At 52.2% G+C, this 24,603-nt stretch overlaps 6 protein-coding genes across 6 annotated transcripts; 4 read left to right on the forward strand and 2 right to left on the reverse strand.

Annotated features, from left to right (window-relative positions):
- Window positions 1-532: 532 nt before the first annotated feature.
- On the forward strand, window positions 533-4,119 carry HO173_005846 (uncharacterized protein; the record flags this gene model as incomplete). Its single annotated transcript, XM_037307759.1, has 3 exons — window positions 533-555; window positions 610-632; window positions 1,382-4,119. 3 exons carry the CDS (start codon window positions 533-535, stop codon window positions 4,117-4,119), a joined length of 2,784 nt encoding a protein of 927 aa, XP_037165568.1.
- A 1,701-nt stretch (window positions 4,120-5,820) lies between these two features.
- Window positions 5,821-6,707, reverse strand: HO173_005847 (uncharacterized protein; the record flags this gene model as incomplete). The annotated part of the gene is made up of 3 exons (XM_037307760.1): window positions 5,821-6,186; window positions 6,246-6,593; window positions 6,663-6,707. The coding sequence occupies 3 exons, from the start codon at window positions 6,705-6,707 to the stop codon at window positions 5,821-5,823; spliced, it is 759 nt and encodes a 252-aa protein (XP_037165569.1).
- Window positions 6,708-8,674: 1,967 nt separating this feature from the next.
- HO173_005848 (uncharacterized protein) lies at window positions 8,675-10,067 on the reverse strand (the record flags this gene model as incomplete). Its single annotated transcript, XM_037307761.1, has 4 exons — window positions 8,675-8,866; window positions 8,920-9,349; window positions 9,398-9,854; window positions 9,911-10,067. 4 exons carry the CDS (start codon window positions 10,065-10,067, stop codon window positions 8,675-8,677), a joined length of 1,236 nt encoding a protein of 411 aa, XP_037165570.1.
- Window positions 10,068-10,385: 318 nt separating this feature from the next.
- HO173_005849 (uncharacterized protein) lies at window positions 10,386-12,358 on the forward strand (the record flags this gene model as incomplete). The annotated part of the gene is made up of 2 exons (XM_037307762.1): window positions 10,386-10,663; window positions 10,723-12,358. The coding sequence occupies 2 exons, from the start codon at window positions 10,386-10,388 to the stop codon at window positions 12,356-12,358; spliced, it is 1,914 nt and encodes a 637-aa protein (XP_037165571.1).
- Window positions 12,359-14,780: 2,422 nt separating this feature from the next.
- HO173_005850 (uncharacterized protein) lies at window positions 14,781-15,320 on the forward strand (the record flags this gene model as incomplete). Its single annotated transcript, XM_037307763.1, has 1 exon — window positions 14,781-15,320. The coding sequence occupies one exon, from the start codon at window positions 14,781-14,783 to the stop codon at window positions 15,318-15,320; it is 540 nt and encodes a 179-aa protein (XP_037165572.1).
- A 10-nt stretch (window positions 15,321-15,330) lies between these two features.
- On the forward strand, window positions 15,331-22,948 carry HO173_005851 (uncharacterized protein; the record flags this gene model as incomplete). The annotated part of the gene is made up of 6 exons (XM_037307764.1): window positions 15,331-15,336; window positions 15,391-15,421; window positions 17,714-18,148; window positions 18,203-18,326; window positions 18,375-18,683; window positions 18,769-22,948. 6 exons carry the CDS (start codon window positions 15,331-15,333, stop codon window positions 22,946-22,948), a joined length of 5,085 nt encoding a protein of 1,694 aa, XP_037165573.1.
- Between the last annotated feature and the right edge of the window lie 1,655 nt (window positions 22,949-24,603).

A 24,603-nucleotide genomic window follows, 5' to 3' on the forward strand; every position in this document is an offset into this window, starting at 1 on the left:
TCGAGTGTGGGGGTCTGTGCCGAGGAAGGAAAGGGCTGCCCGTAGCGCTGGTGCGGTGCTCTCTCGGGGGGCGGTTTCGGGGGGCGGTTTCGGGGGGGGGGGGGGCAGGGCTAATAATGCCAGTCCGCCTTGCCCTATCATGGATGAATTTTGATCAGGGTCCACGATATGGCCTCTTCATTTCTATTATTAAGTAAAGGAAGAATGTATCATGCCGCGGTTCATGATGGCAGAGTCGCAATAATTGAATGGATTGGAGGCGGTTTGAGAGCAAGAGGCGGAGAATAGTATCCAGATGAGCGAGATTTCGCCTCCCATCTCGCTTGGGAGGTTTTGCCGGTTTATGATTTCCCCGCAAGACAAACAAGATACCAAGATACCGTTCCACCATCCCGCCCTACTTTATCCATCAGACTTTTGGGAACTAGAAGGCCGAATGATAGAATCGTTCCATGCAGCTTCTACCGTGCTGAAACTAAGGTAGCCCTTCGGATTCGGAGCCAGCTTCTTAAAACATTCTTAGCCAATAACCATGGTCCATTCAATATACCTACTGTAGGTCGTTTTGTTTCCTTTTTGTTTGCAAGGCCACTAATCATAAATCTATAGGTACTTTATGGCAAATATAATATGTATACCTACCTATTATGCTACCGTACTCTAAAGCACGGATGCCGTTGTTTCTTGTCGATCATCCACCACCCTTCTTTTTGATTTTTGATTTTTTTTAGCTGTCCCGCAAACCTCGGTCGGCGCCGTCCAACTGGGAAAAAAGAGGGGATCTCTCTTCTGATTCGCTTGCCTTCAAAAGCACACTCACATCATTTTCTCATGCAATCCACCAACCCACATCCTCCATCACCCGGTAATCCATGTAATCCCATTCACCTTATCTGCATTACCTCCATACGCTAATCGTTCATCAACCAATTGACTCATTGACACCATCTTTCCCTTCAACCCCCCCTGCTCGGCGCCCGTTCAGCATCTTGGACATTCGTTATCGCCTTGCGCCTTTGCGGTTGCGTCCCTCTGCCCTCAGTGTACCGACTCCTATAGGGGTCAAAGGGTGCAAGGAAGCAAGACTACCATGGAGCACAACATGAAAAAAGGGCAGACGGCCATGGAGCGGCCGTTGCTCGAAATCGATTCGCTACCTCTTGCACACCCCGGTCGTCTACCAACGGCCCTGCATCTAAAAGGATCCCACTACACCTCAACGATCCAGCCCCTCTCGTCATTCTTTTAAAGAGCTCGCGGTACCTCGATACTCGTTCATGTGTTGCTCAAACCGAACCGTCACGAGCTCTCCTGGCCATCGACCATACCTTTCACAACCCAATGGCTTCCCATATAAGCTCAAGTTGTTGATACTCTCTAGCTCTTCATCATACAGGACCGTCGCCCTTGCGCACACATAGCATCGCTGCTTGCCCGCCTCCGAGACGAGCTCCAGTTTTCCCTCACACCACCCAAATCAACCTCGGACTACACTCGATCATGTCAGCTACGAAGACAGAGACCGAGGCGGTCAAAATCGAGCCTCAACAAGCGGCCCAACCAGCGGAGTCTCCCCGCAAGCGCCGCAGAAGAGCCCCGGCCACGGGAGCAGCAGACGACTGCTTCGCCTGCCAAGAGCGCCAAACCAAGTGTGACAGACGAAGACCGTACTGTACACCATGCCTCGACCAGGGCAAAGACTGCTCAGGCTACAAAACACAATTGACATGGGGCGTTGGAGTCGCCAGCAGAGGAAAGCTACGAGGCCTCTCATTGCCCATTCCAAAGTCAAAAAGAGCTGCGCAAAGCATGGATGAGGAAGATGACAAGAAGGCCATTGGTCCAAAAAAGCTGGCGAAGCTCGGCCCTACACGCAGAACATCCGATGCCCTGGACGGTGCTCATTTGCGCAGTCCGACCAGTGCTACCACAACCGGCACCACTGGCACGTCTACCTCGTACAACTTTGTCAACATGGACCCGAATTCGTCGGCGTCTACCACGTCACCGTCGCCTATGCTGCCTCCGCCAAGCTTCGATTGGCGCGCCCCTTCCTCTCTCTTCCATGGTCGTGATTCACGGCAAGCTCGCAAAAGACCTAGGAGACACACTTTACAGCCACTTTCCGTGCCTACAATGCATCCTACAAGAGACTATGGAGTCATGCCAATGACCGCTAGCGTCATTGGTGGGTATGGCCACCACGACTTTGGACTGTCTTCCCAGATCTCCCCCATGGTACCAAGCTTCACTGGCTATGGCATCGTATCACCAACCTATAAAGACTTCAGTTCTCAATCAATGGTACAAAGTCCCTGCGAAAGCAATTTTTACCCGAGTCATCAGACCCTCGGGTGGCCGCGTGATAACATGAGCTCGGGTCTTGGCTCCAATCACAGCAACCAAGATTACCGGCAGCAGGACACATTTTATGCAGACTTGATGGCGACCGCCAATCCTACGGACAGCATGCTATCCAATCAGCAGACCTTCCCACCACATGACCTCAGCGTCACTAGCGCTACCGACTCCACTTCGCTTACAGCGGGCAGCGAGTACCCAGTCTACGCAAGCCATTCATCAGCGTTGGTCGCCGACGATGTTGGAGATCATCCGTCCTCGCTTGTCCCAAGATTACTCCCATCGCTATCCATTGGGAACACACCGAAGCTACAATACCTCATCGATTATTATGACAAGGTCATCTCCCCGGTGATCGTTGCTTTCGATGGGCCAACCAACCCTTACCGCTCGCACATCCTCAGCCTCGCTGTCGAGAGTGAGACACTACAGCATGCGATTGCCGCTCTCTCTGCCAGCAATCTCCGGATGAGGAGAGGACACAATCCTCTGTCGACCAACAGAAGTAGCCAAAGTTTGTCGCCGTCATCGCATGATCATTCGGTCAGGAAGTCCTTGATCGCTCACAGCTTGATGGACGTTGGCATAGACCGTCTGCCGGAAACATCTGCAAGCGAGCCATCACATGAGGAGCTCTACCACAAAGGCGCTTCCATCAAAGCTCTGAACGAACAGCTCGCCGATCCTCTCCGTCGCAAGGATGACTCCATTTTGGCCACCCTCCTCATCTTATGCCTCTACCATATCTGCGACACCGGCGTTGCAAAGTTCAAGACGCAGTTCGCAGGGGTGAAGAAAATACTTGCCCTTCGCGGTGGCACCAAGGGAGACAACTCCAAAGCAACCAATTGGCTCACCATCATGTTCACATGGTTTGATGCCATGACTGCTAGCGTCAATGATCGAGAAAGCCAGCTCGACGGCGATGACTTGGACATGAGCTCATTGAATGGCGATGAGTGGGCACTGGAGAACCTTGCCGGTTGTGATGGTAGGCTTTTCAAGCTCATCGCCAAGCTCGGCCGACTCAACCTTCTCAGTCAGAATAAGCCTGTCGCGGGTTGCTCCACTAAGAGTTCGCCAACCGCAAAGGTGCAGCAGCTTCCGAGTCCAGTCACCAAGAACCAGGACTACTACAGCATGAACTATAATCGCTTCGATGGCAATGGCTGGTCCGCGATGGTCGAAGAGGAACCGGCAGAGGCCGACACTAGAGCGCAATTCTGGAAAGAATGGCATGAAATTCGAGATAAGCTCCGTGATTGGCAACTCGATGGCACAATAACGCCACCAGCAGAAGGTGATCGACGCGACATATACCACATATCTGAGTCTTTTCGCTACTCAGCTCTTCTCTACACCGAGCGATTGGCATACCCACACCTGCCGTCGTCGAATGCCAAATTCCAGAGTCTGGTGACGCAGGCGCTGTTCCACATCTCAAATGTGCAGTCTGACGTCTTCCTCCTCTGGCCTCTTTTCATCACTGGCACTGAATGCGTCAGTGAGCAAGGTCGCTACCTCATCCGTGAGCGATGTTTGGACATCCAAAAAGACTCGGGCTTCTTCAATAACATATCAGGACTGGAACTCCTGGAGAAGATATGGCGTGATGACGAAACGAATGATGAGCAAACGCCAAGGTTGACGGCGAGTGGCTTGCCTATGGCAACCAATGAATTTTCTACCATGGGCGGGCATGGTTTCAAATGGCGTAAAGCAATGGAAAGGGTCGATGGGGAGTATATAGTGGTCTGATCTTATGACTTTCGGGCTTTCTCATTGTTATACTTTTCCGTCGAAACCGATTTGTTAGGCATCAACATCCATTGTTTCTCTCTTCCACCTACTGTTTCTTCTATCTACTGGGCTAGCAATGCATGTACATACGAGCACAATGGAATCAACGATTTTGGAAAACCTTTGGTCCACACCAGCTGTCCCACCGTGAATCATTCAATCGATCAATCAAACATCCTCTCTACCGCCGTAGGCGTAAGGCGCGTACTTTGACAGCACCCTGCCTCCCGAACCTCTGGACCCTGTCGCAACACCGATCAGATGTGCGGGACCCCGTTCTGGATGGGCCAAGCATATCTGTTACTAACTAACGCTATGGATGGCAGCTGTAGCTGGATCCGTACGGGGGAGTGTATGATTTTCTCAGGGCTGGGTCCATCGCGTACAGGGTCTACTACATGCTGGACGCGCAGTTTGGCGACTGCCGTGTGATATTTGTACACCCGCATCGATACATGTATCCAGCTGATCCGTAGCAGGAGCCATTGACTGTGCGTGGATCTCCCGGAGCGCAACGGGCGCTGTGCTCATTGCTTGTTGTGGTACACATATGGTAGGGAGTGTCCGGTAAGGCTTGGTTGGGATTGTGACAGGCTGGCCCTGCATCTGCGAGTGGGGTTTGGTAGCAGATGAATTATGTGTTTGGATACGGTCTGGTGTTAAGAGGCATGAAGGGGGGTTATCAGAGAATGAAGAAGGGTGTGTGGAAGCTTAGGAGATATGAAGACATATTTTGGTTGCGAGGAGGCGAGATTGTGGGATGGGAAAGAGGCAATGCTTTGCGAAGATAGGATGACGTGCTTAGAGATGTCAGTTACATTTTCAAGCAGCCTCGGTTCATCCTTTGTAGGAGACGCCTTGGAGTGGTGCACCATAGGGTTATAGCCGTCGCCGGGTTTCCCCCTCGAGCTGTGCGTCAACGTAGACGATCGAAGGACTGTCGTCTGTTACCCCTAAAGAAGTCCCTGATGCACAAACCTCGGACGACAGGCTGTCTTGAGGAGTCGAGATCTGATCTCCGACAGCGTGCTGCACAGTGGGACAATTTGCAATAAACATTGGGAGGAAGAACTTGAAAGTTGAAAAGAAAAGAAAAATAAAGAAAAAAAAAAAAAGAGTTAACAAGCCAAACCCCCACTCCACGCCAGCAGGAACCAGATGTAATCGTACTCGCCGCTCCACAGGTAAAATCTCTCTGCGCTGTCTCCAGACTGAAGGATGATTTAGACTCTTAAGGATGACAATCTTCGCATGTTGCCAGTACGAGTTGAAATCCACTGCGGAGCTCGAACACGGCACCTGAAGCCCCCGATTGCGCTGGGTGAGGCGGGGAAGGCAGGTTTCCTCTACGCCATTACAGCATGAGATTAGGCAGCTGCTATTTTAGGTTATATTCCATTTATTGAGGAAATCATTTCATTCCCTCTTTTTGAACAGATATTCGCAATAAGATATAGGGACAAAGAATATCTTGAGACCTATCTACATCCACAACTTATGTAGCAAGACTCCTCCGTCAGAGGCTGTTATTCTGGTACACTTCTTCACGATGATAGACTTGACAGAAACACAATCCCTATGTGGTAGCCGTCATGTAGTAATCGTGCAGTGCTCGAAAACTGCTATATCAAAAGTGTCACCCCATTTACCAGTTCCGCTTTACATGAAACCCAAGCTCCTCAAAGTCACCTGTGCAAAAGCCAACAACGCAACCCCAAGAACAATGCCAACGAGAACAGCCTCCGTCTGCGTCCCTATCCTCCTTATCCTCGCCTTCAATAACGTAACCCATACCCTATCCCCATGATCTCGCATCGCACTCCTCATCCCCGGACACCCATCCAGACTACTTGAATTGTACTCTGCCTGGTAGTCCAGTAGCGTATTAGTCTCAACCTTCCGATGCGACCAATGACCCATCGTATCACGGTCCAGCAGTATCGGTTCCGTCTCTCCAGAAGTTGCACCCTCGGACGTGAGTGCTGTGGTCAAGAGAGGTACACCGAAGCCACAAGACGTCTGGACCTACCCCTTTTTTTCAACCGTAGATTCAGAAACGGCCAGGCAGGGCCGGGAACACATACCTTGAAAACGTCCAACGAAATCACCGCCCTAGCGCCCTCGATCCTCTCCTTCCCCATCCGTTGCAACAGCGCCTCGAACTTCGGATCGTCCCACTCGACGACCTGTCCCGTACAGAAAAACCTCAGGATCCTTGGGCTCTTGGCGAAAGAACAGAACATGATGGTGATCCTGCCGTTTTCGTAGACATGGCTGATGGTTTCGCTGCCGGAACCGGTGGCGTCGACGTAGGCGGCGTGGTTGGGGTCGAAGATGGAGAACGTGGATGAGGGGAGGCCTTTCGGGGAGATGTTTACGTGTTTGCCCGTGAGGGGGGCGGAGGCTGTGAAGAAGACTTGTTGGTCGAGTGCCTGGGCGGTGATTAGATCTTGTTTGCTCGATAGTGGTTACCTGATCTGGAGAAAGGAAAGGGGGCGAACCCAGTCTCGTAGATTGTCCGGGATGGAGTCCCAGAATTGTACCATTGCGCAGATTGCGGAACACGAATACTGTTCTAGGGTTATAGGTGGAGTCAATAGTGTATGCGACCGAAAGTACGGGCTGTTCGGTAACTAAAAATGAAAAAGGGGAGAAAAAGTTGGAGTGGAGAATGAACGGCAGTAAACATTCGCTTAAATCCTACACTACCCGCGTGCGCTATCGACAGGTTAAGATAATGCTGCTTTAGAAGGCTTTACGGTGAGTGAGTTTTCAACATCGGCTTTGCAAAGCTTGGAGGGCTAAAGAGGGGTTACCTGCCACTTTGCACTACTGGTTCTTCTTCTAATATCTGGGTTTCCTTACCGAAGAGTCCACTCCCGAGGGTCCCGGGCTTTCTACCTTGCGGGAATTGTCATCACAAGTACCTTGTGCCATAAGACACATTCATGACCCAGGCTGCTGCCGTCTTTGGGCGAGCCTTTACTGGCTCTGTTATGCCGGAGTAGTAAGGAAAGGAGACATGGGGTTGCTGGCTAGTGCGCATACACTATGCTTTTCGGTGATGAGCAGCGTTGTGTTCATGGGGTCAATGGTCTTAGATATGGAAGCGGAATGTTAGTAAGCTTCAGAAACTGTGTCTACGTGTACTGTCCAACGAGGTAATGAACCGAGGTTTGATGGGTAGACAACCGGAGACGGTCTTTCGAAGAGACAATCAGAAATCTAGCGGATAAGATACAAGCCAATGCGCCAGTATTCAAAGGGTGAAGAGCCACTGAAAGGGACGATGTCTTAGTAAGAAATCCCAGTAACAAACGCCATGCTTTTGCGATTTCGTCGTAGGACGAAAGTACCTAGCAATTGAGGTAACAAACCTCAACAAGCTAGCCGTCACTCCCAGTACGAACGTACGGCAAACAGCTTTTTCTGCGTCCCAATATTCTTCATGATAGCATCAGACAGGGTATAGAAGGACTTGCGGAGGATGCCAGTCGTAATCCATGTTGGATTCTCCGGTCTTGAGTCTCGCATTCCGCCCTCTCTGACTCATCGAGGCAGATTGCGACATCTGCACATGCCAAGGACATCTAATCAATCATGCAGTGAAATAAATTTCTAGAGCTTCTCATTAGCATGACCAAAGGGACGGTGTAGAAAGTGGTCCCCGAAGCATTTCCTTGAAACTCGTTTGAAGCCCCTGTTCCCAATCGTCCCAAGAGCTCTATTTCTCCTCAGCTCACCACCATCCTGAGATCTGGCACCCATTCCCAGGGCAGACCTTTCGAAGACGCTGCCACAGCACTAATTCGTGCAGTCGGACCTTTCATGTTTCTTCATTTCCGGAGTCACAATCGCGACCTCTTCCTCCGTCCTGCCATTTCTGTATACCCCCACTTCACACCAGTGTGCATCTTTTAAAATTCGGTGAATGGGCTACCGCAGGGACTTGAGGTAATATGGAGACGAGTGGTTGGTCGGCAGGCATTGCATAGGCATATTTCTTTTCGCTCTGGCGTTCTACCACGCTGTACTCTTCGGGCCTGATTGCTGTATGGAACATCGTGGTGTGAGCTGCAATGTAAGTCGGCGGAGTGGTATGTGCTGGATACGAGTTAGTGATATATTATCCGGATGTTGGCCGTTGTTGATGTTAAGAAAGTTGAAGGAAGGATAGAAAGCCTGTGGCCGGCAGAGAAAACGGTTGGAAGGAATACGCGAGCCGAAGAGTCCGGTGCGAGCTTCAACACAACTGCAGGCCAGGAGATAGGGCATTACGCACGATATTACAAGCCAAAGGGAAAAGGGCTTGTCCAAAAATGTTCTTTGATTCCGTTCTCTGTTGTCAGATCTCGTAAATATAGCCTTACTTTCATCGAAGCATAAAATGCTCTGATTTATCGTACATATAAGCCATCTCATGGCATCATCTCTTATGAACGCTTTGCCGCCTATGTCAATGCAACGCCCATTGTACGCCTGCTATGCTGGGGGTATCAAATGAAATGGTTGACTACAAGAAGTATTCGGTGCGGCGATTAGTCGTCGGCGGTATGTGACGCTCCTTCTCGGAAACGGCAGAGAATATGGTGAACTTTGGCTCCAGGTCCTCTCCAAGGTTCATGATGGAGGCGACGTTGCCGCAGCGGTAGCAGTAGTTGGGAGCGCTCCAGACAGTGACAACGGACTTGTCTTCGAAGTGCCACTGCACAGAGGATTAGCTTGGGAAGATTTTGTTGCGATGAAAGCAAGCCGTACCTTGTAGCCTTCATTGACGAGTTGATGAGCACGGGCAATAAGCTGAAAGCCGTTGACGTGATTAAATTCCGTAGCGACCTTGTTGCCAAACAGCCACCCTGCACCACGTGGAGATACAGCCCAAGTTCCAACGTCTTCAGGATCACTCCAGACCAAATCACAGAAAGCGCCTTCGTGAGGGATCTCTTGAGCTCGAGCAATGACGCGTATTTGGTCAAGGGTACGAATTTCAGGACTCAGACCACCGTGGACGCAGAGCACTTTGCCGTCAATGACTGCACCGAGGACTAAGAAATCGAAGACTTGGCAACATGCTTTCCAGACCGAGGCATTACCATACTTTTGTTGGCATTCCTCGTAAAATCCGTAGACCTGTGTGATCTGGCGAGATTCGTGGTTGCCCCGGACGAGGGTCACGCGATCAGGATATCTAGCCGGGTTTTAACTAAAAGACATTGATGGGGATAATACTACTGACCTAGCCTTGAGACACAGAAGCAGAGTCAAAGTTTCCAAGCTGAAGTAGCCGCGGTCGACGAAGTCTCCCAGGAAGATGTAATTTTGGTTGCCCGGGATTGCAGTACTACTACCCTCTTTCTCAACGCCCAAGGATGCTCCGTGACTGCTCTCCCGCTTACGCCCACGCTCTTCCTCCTCGTCGCCATCGTCGTCGTCGTCACCACCACTGCCCGTACTGGTCTCGCCGTCCTTCTTCTCCTTCGATCGGATCTTTTTCTTAAGCTTGGGGTTGGTGATCTCGGTGGGCGGCTCAATATCATCGGAGGTGATAACGCCAGTAGGAGCTGGTGATGGGGTGGCGCGCACATGACTCGGAGCACCTCCTGCGACGCGGAAAAGTTCGATGACATCGTAGAATTGGCCATGAAGATCGCCACAAACAGTCACTGGAGTCGAGACGGGCTGGATGTTGGACTCTAATTGAGGTTCCAATTTAGTTATTTTGTGTATGAGAGAGACTTTGAATGCTCACCCTCCATAAGAAGCTCCTTGCAAATCTCACAAAGCTTCTTCATGGTCGCTTCGGGCAGATACTGATTGTTAAAAGCACATTTCAGCCACTCGTCAACGTCGGCGTTCTTGGTGAGCCTCGCAGGCCCTGGCCGGGGTGGCTTCTTGCCCTCCGGCATACTTCAGGCTTGAGACGAACGAAAAATCCCAAGAAGCCCTTCTTGGACAGATTGAGGAGTGAGATCGATAATGCCAGGCCCAAGTTGCCAACCGCGGAGCTTCTTCGGTTTCGCTGTATCGTTTTTCCGGATTCAGGCTCAATACAGTTAGACTAAATGTATATGTAAATGCTAGCACAATGAACACCATTAAATAGTCTGCGTTTCAACCCATGATGGGTACTGTGTTCTGCACTTGTGAGAAGAAGCGAAACACGTGACGAAGAAGCAGATCAGAACACTCTCCTTTTCATCGGGATACCAGCAGTCACCGCAGCCATGACCTCGCCAATTTCAGCTCCCCGTGTTACCATAGCTCGACCCGCTCGCTCAAATGGAGTACTCTCAATCCCAGCATCTGTCACGCAGAAAAGAAGTGGACCAGACTCAGAAGGATTGATGTCAAAGCCGGCGACCACGAGGCTAAAACTCATCGTAAGACGGCTTCCACCAGGCTTGACACAGGCGGAATTCGAAGAAGCTCTTGGGGATGATTGGAAAGTCAACGGAGGCAAGGTAGACTGGGCAGTCTACAAGGCAGGAAAGGTATCGAAAGAGTATGGGGGCACTTCAAGAGAACTCAGCTGTAAATCCAATGCTGATCCAAGCTATTCAGTCCTGCCAAACCCTCGCGGCCCAGCCGTGCATACCTGCACCTGACGAAGCAAGATCATCTAAATTTACTCTCTGAGCATGTCCGAAATACCAACTTTAATGATGCGAAGGCTTCTTCCAAAGACCCTGCGTTACTTGGACCGCCATCAGTCGAATTTGCGCCCTATGGTCGTGTCCCTAGCAGCAGGCCGCGCAAAGACGCTCGTCAAGGCACGATCGATCAAGACCCCGAGTTCATGGATTTCCTTCAGAGCTTGACCAATCCTCCTGCAAAAGCTGTCCACACCGATCAAGAGAATGGCGGTGTAGGAAAAGTCAAGGACAAGGTCACCACAACCCCTCTAATTCAATTCCTCAAGGACAAGAAAGCCAATAAGGGTAAAGAGAACGCTACCGCCCCGAAAGGCGCCAAACATTCGCGTCAAGACTCCAAAGATAGCAAGTCCGCTGCGGTTGCAGATTCCAAGAATGCCACCGGCAATGTTACGGCGTCTTCTCCGAAGAAGCGCAGCGCACAAGCTGTCAAAGTTGAACAGGCTGCCCGTGATGCTGTTAAAGTGTTGAACAAACAAGCAGCAATTGCAAAGCAAGGAAACGTATCCCCCAGCCCATCGAAAACCGTTCCTGCTCCAACAAATCCTGCTGTGACGCCGAACAGCACAGCCAATGCTGCACTCGCCGACAAGAAGCGCGAACGTGGGAATGCTAGTGCCGCAGCGAAAATACTACAGCGAGATCTGGGCTTAGGTGGACATCCTGGCGGCCGAGGTGGAAGACGAGGTCTCCTCGGCAATGTAGTGAACAGACCTACGCCTGGGAATGCTTCGCCTGCTGCAAAGGCTCCAGGAACTACACAAACCACACAGCCAGCCATTTCTACGACTGGAAATTCTACAGCTACATCTACGGATGCAATCGATGTTTCGGTTGCTCCTGTTCCAGATGCAGTGCCACCGCCAGCCCGCAATCTGCCACCTTCAGGGCCAGCAGCTTCAAGAGGCCCAACCAAGGCTTCTGCATCTATGCGCGCCACTCCTTCAGGAACCGGTCCAGCCTTCTCAAAGCCCGCAGCGCCTCCCTCGACCGCTACACAAGCATTCCTCAAGCATGCAAACCCATCTCAAGGGATTACTGAACCTTTGCTAGATGAAGCATTCGCAGTCTTCGGCGCAATCAATAAGGTGGAGATAGACAAAAAGAAAGGCTTTGCATACGTGGACTTTGTAGAACCCGAAAGCTTGCAGAAAGCCGTCAAGGCAAGTCCAATCAAGGTGGCCCAAGGTCAAGTGGTGGTGCTTGAGCGGAAGACTGGCCCTACATTGCAAGCTAGGAATGTGAGGGGAGGTGGGCCGATGCTGGGGAATCGTGGAGGAGGGATACCGGTAGGAAATAGAGGGGGAGGGATGCCAGTGGGTAACCGAGGCGGATCTATGAGGGGGAGAGGCGGATTTGGCAGAGGAGGGAATAATTTCCCAAACGCCAACAACGCGAAAGGCACGAACGCAACAGCAACGACAGCAACAACAGCTTCAACTCCTGCATCCAACCCTTCGGCGACGTCGGCAGCGCAGCCAGCAACCGAAAGCGCTTCCTCCCATCCGGCGGCTCAATCATCTGATGCAAGCACAACTTCTTAGGCGTCTACTGCACCCTCGGATTGTATGATTATGCTTAGACACAGCTTACAAGCAAGCGAATTCGGGGACCACGATGAAGACTTGGCCCATGGAGGTAGTCATTCTATCATTACGGCTTCGAGATGAGATTCGGACCTCGGCATCGAGAGCACAAAGCTGAGAGCAGCTGCTCCGGAGTGCGCGATCAGCAGGAAGGCGATGGATCAAATGAATCCTCATGGGGACGAAGGATCAGCAGAACAATGAGGGATCGACTGCGATCGAACAGAAGCCTCCCATCCATGAGATAGTTCATCGGCCATAGTCCGTATGATCAGGCAGTTCGTTCCTCTCACAAATCTACTAAAGCTACCCGTAAGAGTGGAATAGGACCACTGTTGAGGTGTTGACAAAGATCAAGAAGTATCGATGATTCATGCACTTTACGAGAATCTACCGAGGTACTCAGTCAAGAATTGCCTCCAATGATAGGTACAACGATGCTCTCCGTGAAGTCTAGGTACGGATTGTCCTTTTGGGTAACTTCTGCGGTACCTCCGTTGTTTCCACCGCCATTTGCCCACAGCAACGCCATGTTACAGGTCCACCAAGTCTGAAGAAGCGCTCCAAACAATCTCTCGCACGCAACAAGCGAGCGAGCTGACAATCGCCATCCTTCAGATGTACCCCCATCAGCCTCTATACCGTCGGTTTCGTTTCAGCCTTTCCCCAGTCCGATCCCCAGTCCCCCACACGTCGCGCCGCACCCTTGCCTGCTCCGCAAATCTCACTCATGCTTACCGAGATGTATTTCTCACTCATCGAAAAGGCTTATGAAATCCTGCGAGTCATCACTGCCACGCGATTCCGTACCCCAAGAATAGATTATGTAAAGTCGTAGTATCTAGTAGTAATCTGTCATCTCGCCCCCCCCCCCGAATCCGTCTCACTTCCCCGCAAGCCAATCGGCTCGCGCCGTCGCCTAGAGGTAAGTACCTTGTACCTCCCGCACGGTCTCCGAACAAGGTAAACGAAAGATATGGGCGTCCACCGAATATTATCAAACGTGCCACAGATCAGCTTCGCTTAGCATTTTGGTACCGAGATTCGAGAGGGAGGACCCTATCGCATTTCGTCTCCGCCTCGCACTCGTACTCTCCCTAGCTACCGTACCTCTCGGGCCAAAAGCAATACCAAGATCCCTAAAGTAACGAATGGAAATGGCGGTGACTTCGGAGCTCCGGGCCGACACACCACACCGCCTTCCATCAACTTCGCGCCCTACGGATTCCCCATTCGCTTCAACCGGTTTTCCTAAGTAGGTAGTCAATCAAGAAGGCAATCAAGGTTTTTTTCCCCTTGTCCTTCTGGCTCTGATTATCATCATCATCATTATTATACATTCTGCTGCGTTGTTACTCTTCTTTTTCGCCCTGATCGATACTTCTACCTACCTAGATCCGTCTCTTCCCGCGCGACTTTTGGGCCTCTGCGACCCGAAAGGGTTCCGGGGCTCCCCAGGGGACTGGGTGCCTTCGTGCCCAATCCACCGCAATGAGTCATTGATGGTGGGAAATGAGCCGGTAGCGTCGGGCGACGGAGGGATTCTATATGGTCGTTTGCTTCTCTTCCCCCGTTCTCGTAATCGTAGGCAGCTACTTGGGTCATACTTTGATGTGATTACGGGGGGGAAGATGACACCGCTCCTTGCTTATTCGTCGCGTTGCATCCATTTTCTAATCTTTGCCCCCCCCGGTTGCGAGGGTAGGTATGGATATTCATGCTTTTGAGAATCCTCGCGGATCCCGACAAGCTGAAGGGGGCGCTCCTGGTTTTTTGTGGTGTGGGTTGGTGTGGGATGATTCAGGTTGCATCGGACCGCTACTTGACTTTTACTTACTCTCTACCTGCCTGCCTTACTTACCAGACGGGCTGAGTGAGCGAGCGTGCGTTTGCGCCTTATTGATGACGGTGACAGGACTGATATGTAAGGGAGGTGAGGAATCAGTTTTAAAATAATTAAATACTACTACTACTACCTTCTCCTGCAAAAGGATCCGTCAATTCTCAAACATCTGCTTTGCCAGGTTACATATCTGCGGCGCCGTTTACCCCGGGTTGTGTGTTTACAATCGTGCTCAGCTCGGAAAGTGATGCGACGTGCCGCACCGCAGCCAGTCATCTTTTTCTTAGCTACCTGACGCACTCGAGTGCGACAAAAGAGTATTTGTTGCGGGTTCGGACATCAAACTTGATCTGTTTGTGAAACATCTGTGAGGAAAACGTCTGGCGCGGTGGAAATTATTACAAGTATAGCATGTGGCCTTGGAAAAGTCAGGCGATGCATACATCAGTGTTGCCTGATTCCGCAACCCTTACACCTTGCTCTGCCTCACCTTTACCTTTGCGCCAACCTCGTTCTCGTCAAAGTCAAGCCGACGATATGGGCTCCGATGATAGCAGCAGCGAGCGCTCGCTCTCTGCCTCGCCGTCGCCGAATTCACGACATCGCTTCCCTTCGCTCGCCTTTGCCGACGCCATCAATATCCCCTTCAAGTCTCCAATATCGCAGCCATCGACCACATCATCCTCTCCCGAATTCTCTCCATCTCCCATAACACCACCGTCCTCCTTCAGCAGTCCAGCCTTCGCAAGCTGCGCATACCCCGACTGGCCACAACGCGACATCCTCTCCCCAAAGACCACTTCAAATTGTGGGTCCCAGGCCAACTCTTACATCTCCGATGACGACCTGCTCGATCTTGCGGAGCTGGAGCTTATCGGCGGGATGAGGATCCCGTCAGATATGCGAACAGAGTTTATCCCGTGGGAACAGACCAGGCAGCCGCCACTTGTGTTGCAGTCCTTGCCGATGGTCAAGAGGAAGGCCCAGCCGGCGCCGAAGAGGAGAAGAAGAAGCTCGCCGTTGAAGAGGAAGAAGGTTGTGCTTGGGATGAGCCCGATTGCTGAGGCGCCGGAGTGATGCACAGTGGATGCTGGTACGCCGCCCACCCTTTCGTACCTCTCTCCTGCAGCTTGCTAAACACATCCAGGTCCCCCCAACGGCCGCATTACCATTATTGGGTGAAACGGTAACCATCCCAGACATTTTGAGCTGGCAGTGCAGCTGCGGATGCTGCAGACCTCATCATCGGTACCTTTAGCTGCAGGTTTCTGATGCACCTACCGCATGCCGCAGTGACTCATCTTCCTTGCTTCTACAAAGGGGAGTGGACGGTGTCCCTGTGAAAGCCCCCAGGAGTGCAGCGCAGTGCATGGCAATGGAGCAACCTCGAGCGAATCGCCATGACCGCGCCCAGAGCAGAATCGTGGTGACCTGCTCACGAAGTGTCGCGCCTTGAAACGAGGTCCAGCGTGCTACGCCTCCTGAGTTTCGGACATGCTCTGGAGATTCGTCATCCACCGTCGTGTCCTCTTTCGGCGAAACCGTCACTCAGTGGCTTCGCGATTGATCGCATTCGTACTTACGGTTAAGAGGATGACTCTGAGGAGCGAACTTAAAATAATTGTGAGGGAAAAGATCGTCAGCATTTCATCATACCCGAGCGGCTACGGGCCCTTCGGGCGGGGAAAAGGGTGAGGGCGAGCCTGCCCTGCCCTGCCCTGCAAGCAAAAGGAGGCTGGGCTAGTCCCTGCTTCTTTTGCGATCTATCTTAGGCATCAATGCATCCGTAGGGGGCACTGCTGGCTCTTTTATCGTTGAAGGAGCATACTCGGTATTGAATGAGGAGGATGAAACATTTACCTACCAGCCGTGGTGTGAAGCTTCGATCTGTTTTTTCGCAGAGAGGGGACAGCGATGCGTGGATCAAGCAGAAGATCTGGGGAATGGTGATTCGCACAGCGAGCGGGGAAGGCTTGAGGATGGATATGAGCGGTAGCAAATAGGAACAAATCATCCAGTGCTAAGATGTGAGCGCATATAACTACGAGAAAGGATTGTGATGAGTGACTCGTAGAACTTGTACCTTCCCTAACAGTGTGATTCGATAAGGGTCCGAGGGTGCATGTACCAATCGCTTCGGCTCTGTCTCATGTGCTTCCAGAAGATTTCCTTCTCCAGCTAGGTACCCTTCCCACCCCCCACCCTTACCCTCTCCCCCCCCATCAACGCTGATAACGTGATCAAAACAAACCCGACAAATTCACAAATTCACACACAGACTTTCAGATTTTCAGGAACAATCTTTAATTGAAAAATTAGTGGAGCCATGTGGATAGCCAAAGCCATGTTGTTGGGTTACTTTACTGGGTATGGGTATCATACTCTTCCTGTCTCGCAGCAGATTGGGCGTATCTCTCATCACGAGCTCCAAATCTTCAAATCTTGCCCGTCCTCCGAACAGTCGCTACCAATTTAATCCCTTCTCTAAGCGCTGCGCTTTGCCTGGAAGAGTCAAACGTCCTGCCACTCTAATGTCGGACCACGTTCAATCATTGAAGAAAAGTGCCTGCGAAGGATCTCATTGGCGCAAGTGTGACGAAGCTTGCAGCCCGCTCTGACCAATCCCATCCTTGATACGCCTCAACGTTCCTGCATACTAAAGACGTGCATCAACTGGCTCATGCGTACCCCAGCAAAGCCAACAATGCCCATTCTTTCCCCTTCCACCAACGGCTGCATGTCGTCCTCTGGCCCAGGCAAGTTCAGACGGACGGGCCCATACATGAGCTTGTTGTGGAAGCTATTCGCCTACGATGATCCCCGTCTCGAAGGGGTCCTTAGTAGTTAGTACCTATGGTTCCTGCTCCGCTCCTCTCGCTATCATTTCTCCTAGACTCTGATGCTCCTCAGTCCAGTGAGACAGCGCAATCCCGCCGTCGATTAATTGCCCATCACAGGGTCCATGAGCTTGTCCTTGCCCTGAGCCTCTCACGTCTCATCATTCAAGCGCCAGCACCCCTTTGGCTTACCATTGGGCCTCACCACCAACATTGATAGGGCAGATGCTCGTCATTCAATCTCGAATTGCCCTCAACCATACTTTCCATCATTGCAGAAGCCTGAAACCTTTATCAATTCTCCTTGCCCCTCACGTTGTGCAAGACCGCTTATGCCTCCTCATGTCACGCATATTGCCCCTTCGTGCATGAGGCGGAGTAGGTGGTATTAGCCGCAAAGTGACTCGCAGACCTTTCGTTTCAGAAGATCCCACCCATCTTGCCAAACCAGGATCAACCGCATCGACTGCGCCTATTGCGGGGAGTTTAATACCTGGGTCAGTACCTTACTGGAAGCATTGTGATTTAGATCTGCCCCCCACACCGCTTGCTTGAAGCAAATGTTGAAGCTCTCCGGCGCTTCCGTGCTGCCAGTGCTTCTTTAGTAGCTCTGAGCTAACATGAGCGAAGCAGAAGACACCTGCGAGGCCTCCGCCATGTCCGCGGGACAATTGGCAAGGCAGCGCTCTTCCTCGTCCGGTACAAGACCTTCGCTCAGGTCGGCGACACCGATAGATCCTCGTGTCACCGACGTCGACTTTGAAGCATGTGCGGCTACAGCCTCCTACTTCATCTACACTCAGGGCCCGACGATAGTATGCCTTCATCACGATTCATTGGCGGTTGAAAGGCGCTTCGATGGGGGAAAGGACGGACATGAAGAGCCGATAGTATTTGTTTGCGCGGACAACGTCAGTGAACGGGGAGCCGGGAGGTTGGTGGTGAGCTATGATGCTGGAAAGGTTGCGATTGTGTGGGATCTATTTACGGGGCTACAAGTCGCAAGATTTGGATCATACCATACGATCGGTGCTGCAGCGTGGATGAGGAACGGAAATATCGCCTTTGGTGAGACGGATACTTTGATCGGAAAACTTTCGGGTGCTGACGTGCATGCCGCAGGGAACACGGAGGGCAGCATCATTCTATTCCAACCGCAGAACTCCGAGCATATATCAGCGCGCACTATCAACGACCCGATTACAGCTATAGCGCCTGCATGGGATTGCAAGACATATGCCGTTGGGTGAGTAGCTGCAGCCCTATATTCACCATGATGCTGATATATTCGCAGCTACCAAAACGGATCGATCTTGATCGTGGGGCTTCAACCTTCTTTCACTATACTGCACACTCTGACGTCGGCACGTTCACCTTCGGCCGTGGCAAATCTGATCTGGCATGCCTCCTCAACGAAGCAAAGGTCGGACATGCTGGCCACGCAGACTGTCGACGGAGACCTGCGAGTTTGGAGCGTTTCGAAGCCGCCAAATACGGAGACGCCAAAGATCCTGCGTGTTTTAAAGAGAAGGGACAATGTGGAGCCAGGACTACATTGGTGCGCATGGTCAAAGAATGGGAGGATCTTGCAACACTCCGAAGGGTACGTGAGCTCTTCTGTTCATGTCCAGACTCGTCAAAGAGTCTAGCGCGCTGCGGTGGACGACGTGACTGATAAGGCGATACAGGGAAACTTGGTCATGGGATGTCAGAACGAAACACGTTACTTGCGAGCCAATACCGACAGTCGAGGGAGTCAGGGGTGTGGCTTGTTATGGTCCACAGGCGACGCTGTTCACACTTGGGCCCAATCATACCGTGCAACAGTATGACACGAATCCTCCCGCGCTGGGCAAGGAGGTACAATACCTCCCCATGGCACCTCCTCCAGCCCCAAGTATACCAAATCCGGCTCAACGCATTCCAGGTACGGCACCGCCTATTGCTGTTTCCCGTGGGCCCGAGACAGATCGAGGTGCTGTGACTCTGTCAACTATCCAAAGAACCTCGAACGAGATGCAGGCGATTGAGCATGCCCGCCAGCTGCGTGACGAAATGGCAAGCCCACTTTCATCCACAAGCAGGACTAGCAGAACGGACACGATGAGTACTACATCGTCCAATCGTGCTTACCCAAGGCACCTTCCGTCCATATCATCCCGAGCTCAAAGTGGGACGACGTTTTCAACCATATCGCCCTCCATGGTTGGTCGGGATAGCCTATTTTCCGGTACCACATCAATCTACCCGTCAACGGCATCCATGGCCTCCTCGGGACGAAGGTCTAAAGGCTCTCGCCTTCGGCAAGAGGTTGTCCGAAGCCCGGATAGTTCGTACGTGGATCTCTTTCCCCGTTCCAGGATACGATTAGGCAACATGACCTATGAACAGCCTGAGCCTCTGGATCAGGAAAACATGACCTCTGATGACCTCCGAAGACGGATGTTGGAGGTGGTGTTTGGATGGAGTGATGATATCGAAGCGTTGGTTAAGGATGAGCTACTTCACCAGCAACCGGGATCACAGAGCGCTGTCCTTCTATCAAAATGGCTGGGTGAAGTCGATTCTGATATGATGACTGCTTCAGGCATGTCCGATAACGTCAGCGAACTCGATTGGATGATGATGGCTCTCAGCAATATGGGCGCTTCCGGTTCGATGAACAAAATGGGCGAAAACATGGTCCAAAGATTGCTCCGGAAAGGCGACTTTCACACCGCAGCTACCATTCTGCTAAGTCTTGGCGATCGAGAAGATGCAGTCGAAGTTTACGTTTCACGAAGCTTCTACATGGAAGCGATTCTACTGACTTGCTTGGCTTTTCCTACTGATTGGCAAAGGCAAGCCCATCTGGTACGACGCTGGGGCGAATTCGTGGTAGAAAACTCGCAGCAACATCTCGCTATCCGATGCTTTTCGTGCACTGGAGTCGAGCCGCCAATTCCATGGTCTTCCCCCTCGCCACGAGCTGTAAATACGCCATCACAAACACCGCCAAGTATCTCGTCAATGTTGAGTCCACCGGTATCACCTCCACCGGCAGCTCCGCTTACTCGAATGACGACCAAAAATTCGTCATTGAAGGTAATAACCTCCTTTGAAGCTCCGGCCCAGGCTCAGTTCAAGTTCCCGGGCTTAGCATCGACGGACCGCACGCCCACCAACGGGCCCGGAGTCACCCCGATCGCGGAGTCTGCCATCTCGCCAGGAGGGACACCCGGAGGTTTTGATCGAAGACAGGCGCGTGGCATGAACAGTCTCACCGGAAGATTGACCACTCCTGGAGGCTATCATAGAAATCGTCTACCTTCTATTGGGGAAACACCAGTGGACGTTTCGTTACCTGCTTTTACTCGACCGAGCCAGCTTCCCACTCCTGACAATTCCGGGTCGGATGCTGAGAAGGAGAGAGAGAAACATTTGAGATCTCAGACTTCAGAGCCCAAGATCGAGAAGGAAGGCGAGGAAGCGCCACCGCTTCTGCTTAGCTCAGCTCGTTACGATCCTGGAACTCCTGCCACAGGCAAGACTCCGATGACTGCTGTCCCGCAAACATCTGTTCGAACGACAATCTTACCAAATCCTTCAGAAGAGACTTTCAGCGCTTTCAAGGAGAGATCAAGGAATCGCAACGGCTCTAGAGATAGAAAGCCGGATGGATTGCATATTCGCATGCCTTCTCAAGACCAAATTCAGACCACGCATTATATCTCCTCTGCCGGTATCAGCTCACAGCCTGCGGAACATAGAAAGTCTAACACGTTGAACTCGCTGCACTCTGCCGGACTCTCAACGGGACAAAGCGACACAAGGAGCCCCTCGATCAGTGGTCAAAGTTGGGCCTCCGCGAAAAGTCCGAGTGTCAGTGGACGGAGCATTGATCAATACATCAGCAGCTTGGAAGAAGCTGGTTCTCGGTCACGAAAGACAAAGCACAGATCCGAGAAGCGTGGAGAGAGTCGCGAAGGTAGACCGCCCAAGTCTCGAAGCAAACCCCGAATCCACGAGCGGTCTGAAGACCGTGGTCGAGACGACCGAAGGTATATACGTCCTGCCAAGAGATCTCCATCTTCGCCAAAACCCATGTCACCAGAAACTTACCTCGAGCCAAACAGTGTAGAGAGCATCGATGGCCAGGTGGCCGATATCCGCTCACCGGTCTCGGAGGGTAGATACATTCGAGATGACAGCCATCAGCCGAAAACTGCCTCCAAGGTCCGATCTGGGTCCAAAGCATCGGACTACTCCCATCGGACCGTCCGGCACAGGTCACCTGAAGGGGTCTACGATAGCAATCTGGGCAGCGAGGCTAGTTTTGGCCGCAGCAAAGCGAGCAGCCGTCAACCGAGTCCGCGAGGATTGCTCGATCCGAACGGCCGTGGCAGGAGCAAATCCAAGAACAAGGGTTCTATTGCGAGATCACCGTCTTCTCCCCTGCCCATGTCAATGTCACCCCAAGCTCAATTCTACCAGGCGAGTGACGAAGATGATGGCCCATTGCGGATTGTCGAGGCAAATCGCCAGCGTCTGAGGTCTCGGCACCGAAGCGGGAGTCGGAGACCGCGTGAGCGTGGCAGCTCTTCACGACGGGAAAAATCTCCAGACCGCAGGCGAGGTCATGAAGAGTATCACCTTCGCGTTCCGGACAGTGACGAATCAGGGCAGCAGCCCAGATCCGCTGTCGAGCCACGTCGTGCACCTGGCGATCAAATGTTAGGTGACGTCCGGCAACCAAAACTGGAGCGCCAAAAGTCTGCAAGAACCCAGAAGAAGGAAACAGCGGCACGTGAGCTTGAAGCGCGTCGAGAGTCACTGCTTCGGAATCCTGAAGCACCGTTAATCCTTCATCCCGATGAGGTCAGCAACGCGAGGCCAAATCCACCTTATCGTGCACAAACGGACCTCAGCAACAGTCCAAATTCGTCAAATCCCGTGGTATCGCAGTATGAATCTCGCAAGTACCCAGTTACACCGGTGGCCATGGAAAATGGTGACTTTATTAATCGAGCTGCAAGCGTCGGTCCATATGGCCTGCCGGCTACCCCACGAGCCATGCGTCACCCAAGATACGACAAGCACGAGAACATACCGGCTGTACCGGAAATGCCCGAAGGTATACAACCTCTGCCCGAGATGTTCTATACTGGGCATCCCATGCGGGAATTCCCACGTTCGATGTCTGCTCCTGTTCCTGACCAGCATCCACCCATGCCAGTCGACTTACCAACGCATCCCGCTTTCCATAAAGCCTTGCGCCCCGGCAAACGTCTGAACTTTTCACCCTTGGGCGACATTGGTCAACAACGACACAAGCGTTCTAGTGACTCTTCATCGGGGACACATGCTCCAGTCACTGCTGGCATCGACGAAACACTCCATGCTGCCGACTCAGGGATTCAGATTATCAGTGTCGACGACCCTCCTCTGTTGCCAGAGCTGCAGCATCTGTCGATGCCTCCCCCACCGCCGCCACCACCACCTCCTGCTCCATATCCATATCGCAACGATCCTGAGTCAAGCTCTCTTAGTAGCAATAGTAACGTTGGCGTGATCAAGATGGTCCTTGATAACGAGCCTGAGGACGAAGCGAACGTGATCGAAGTGCCTCCTCCTCCTCCTCCAGAGATCATCAGTATGCGGAACACTCGATCGCCTCCTATTAGGACTACAACTTCTCCACCGCCTTCGTTAAGTCGGTCAGGGTCAGCTAGTCGTCATCATCGGGGTCGCAGCGACAACTTTAAGAACGGCATCAAGGGTATTACGGATCGTCTAAGGAGCACAAGCCGAGGACGTAACACCAAATCTCCTGACCAAGTCGTCAATACGCCGTCGCCGTATGAAAGCGTTCCACCGCTGTACTTCTAGGCCTATCAGTCTAAGGTTTGCCAGCATTCGTTATCACCATGTGTCCTATACTTCAGCCTACGAGCACCTGCACTTCACCACAAACCACTGTTCATTTCTACGTCCTCTTTTACATTTATCCAGCATCGGTATTCCTTTCTAGTATACGATTTACGAAAACCGACACTCTTTTACCATATAACGATTTCACGATATTTCCTCCATGTGTTTCTTCTGTTACATAGTTCCCCAAATCTGATCAACTTGGCGCGGAGGCAAAGCAGCCTGGATCTGACATTTTGCACGGCGATGGCGTTTCTACTTCTCCACTCTCCTTGATACACTTGGAGCCTAAAAGCGGGGCGGTTTGGTTATAAACCAAGAGCAGGAGAATGTGAGAGGGAGGGGTGGATGATTGACGAGGAGGCTACACTCTTTTGAATTGTGCTTGCATGGGATCATAGGCCAGCGTGATATTCCGATACAGATGGTTGGCCGCAAGGCCTGTACGTGTATTTATGGTGTGGGACTGCTGGGTAGCTGACAGTTTTTGGCTCGGCTGCTGTTCTATATATAACGAACCACTAGTACCTACGATCGATCGATGTGTTATAAACCCAAGGTAGCTCTTGTAGATGACAAAATGCCCCCAGCCCTTCTACAAAGCTCCTGTACTCTCTCTCTACGCCTTCTCCGGTGATACACCTTGACCCAACCATGCAGCAGAGCATGCCGGCTTCTAACCGCGCTCCGCACCTGGTACCTTCTCCTTCCTCCCAGCTCTTCACTCAAGCCCCCGGGGCCCCGGGCACTTCCACCACTATCCCACCACACGACGATCCCTAGCCCGTGCACACGTCTAGATCGTAGGACGCCAACCCAGTCACACAAGCTGAACGGGAACACGAGCCCGGCTCGCTTCGCGACAGGCGTCGCCCACGCTCGCTCACTCACTCAATGACAGAGTTGCCCCGTCCGTCCCGCGAGGGATGCACGCTGTCTCGGTATGTATGTATGTACAGGAGCGGTCGGTCTTTGGGGGGGGCGATGGGTTGGGGAGGACGAGGACGAGGAGCTGGGAGATGGATGAATGGTGAGGGGGCGTTCGCGGGTGCGTGTGTAGCAGGGTTTTTTTTTGCTGTGATCGGCTTTACTTGCTTGACTGCCTATGCTTGACAGTGCATTGCTGGGGCCGGGTGCAGTGGGAGGTTTGATTGCGGTGCGGTGAAGTGGCTTCCACCGCGTCTTCTTCTTCTTCTTCTTCTTCTTCCTCCCTTCCGACACCGCGGTTGGATATCCGGCTCTTTGTGGGGCGATGGCCGTCTTTGGGGCTTGCGTTGCTGGCTTCTGCAGGGGGGGGGGTTGGGGGTGGAGGGGAGGGGGGGGGAGGGAGGGTGGGGGGAGAGAGGCGGAGGTTGTCTAGATGGGTCTTGTCGGTATGCGGTTTGAGTTTGAGGGTCGTGATGAGCGTCAGCTGTCAGAGGGGGAGCTTCGGGCTGTTACTCTACGCGGTGATGCGTGATGGGATAGTCGCGGCCGTGGTCTGGAGGATTGTTTTCCCTTGGTCCTTTAGGCGGAATCCACACACAAATCTGCGTTGACGTTTCAATGATCTACAATCTACGTTGGCATGAATGAGCGGCCAAGTCACTGGCATTTCTGTTGGAGACATCGAG

Source organism: Letharia columbiana, assembly GCF_014066305.1.
Source record: "Letharia columbiana isolate WasteWater2 chromosome Unknown Sc0000016_s0, whole genome shotgun sequence".
NCBI lineage: Eukaryota > Fungi > Ascomycota > Lecanoromycetes > Lecanorales > Parmeliaceae > Letharia > Letharia columbiana.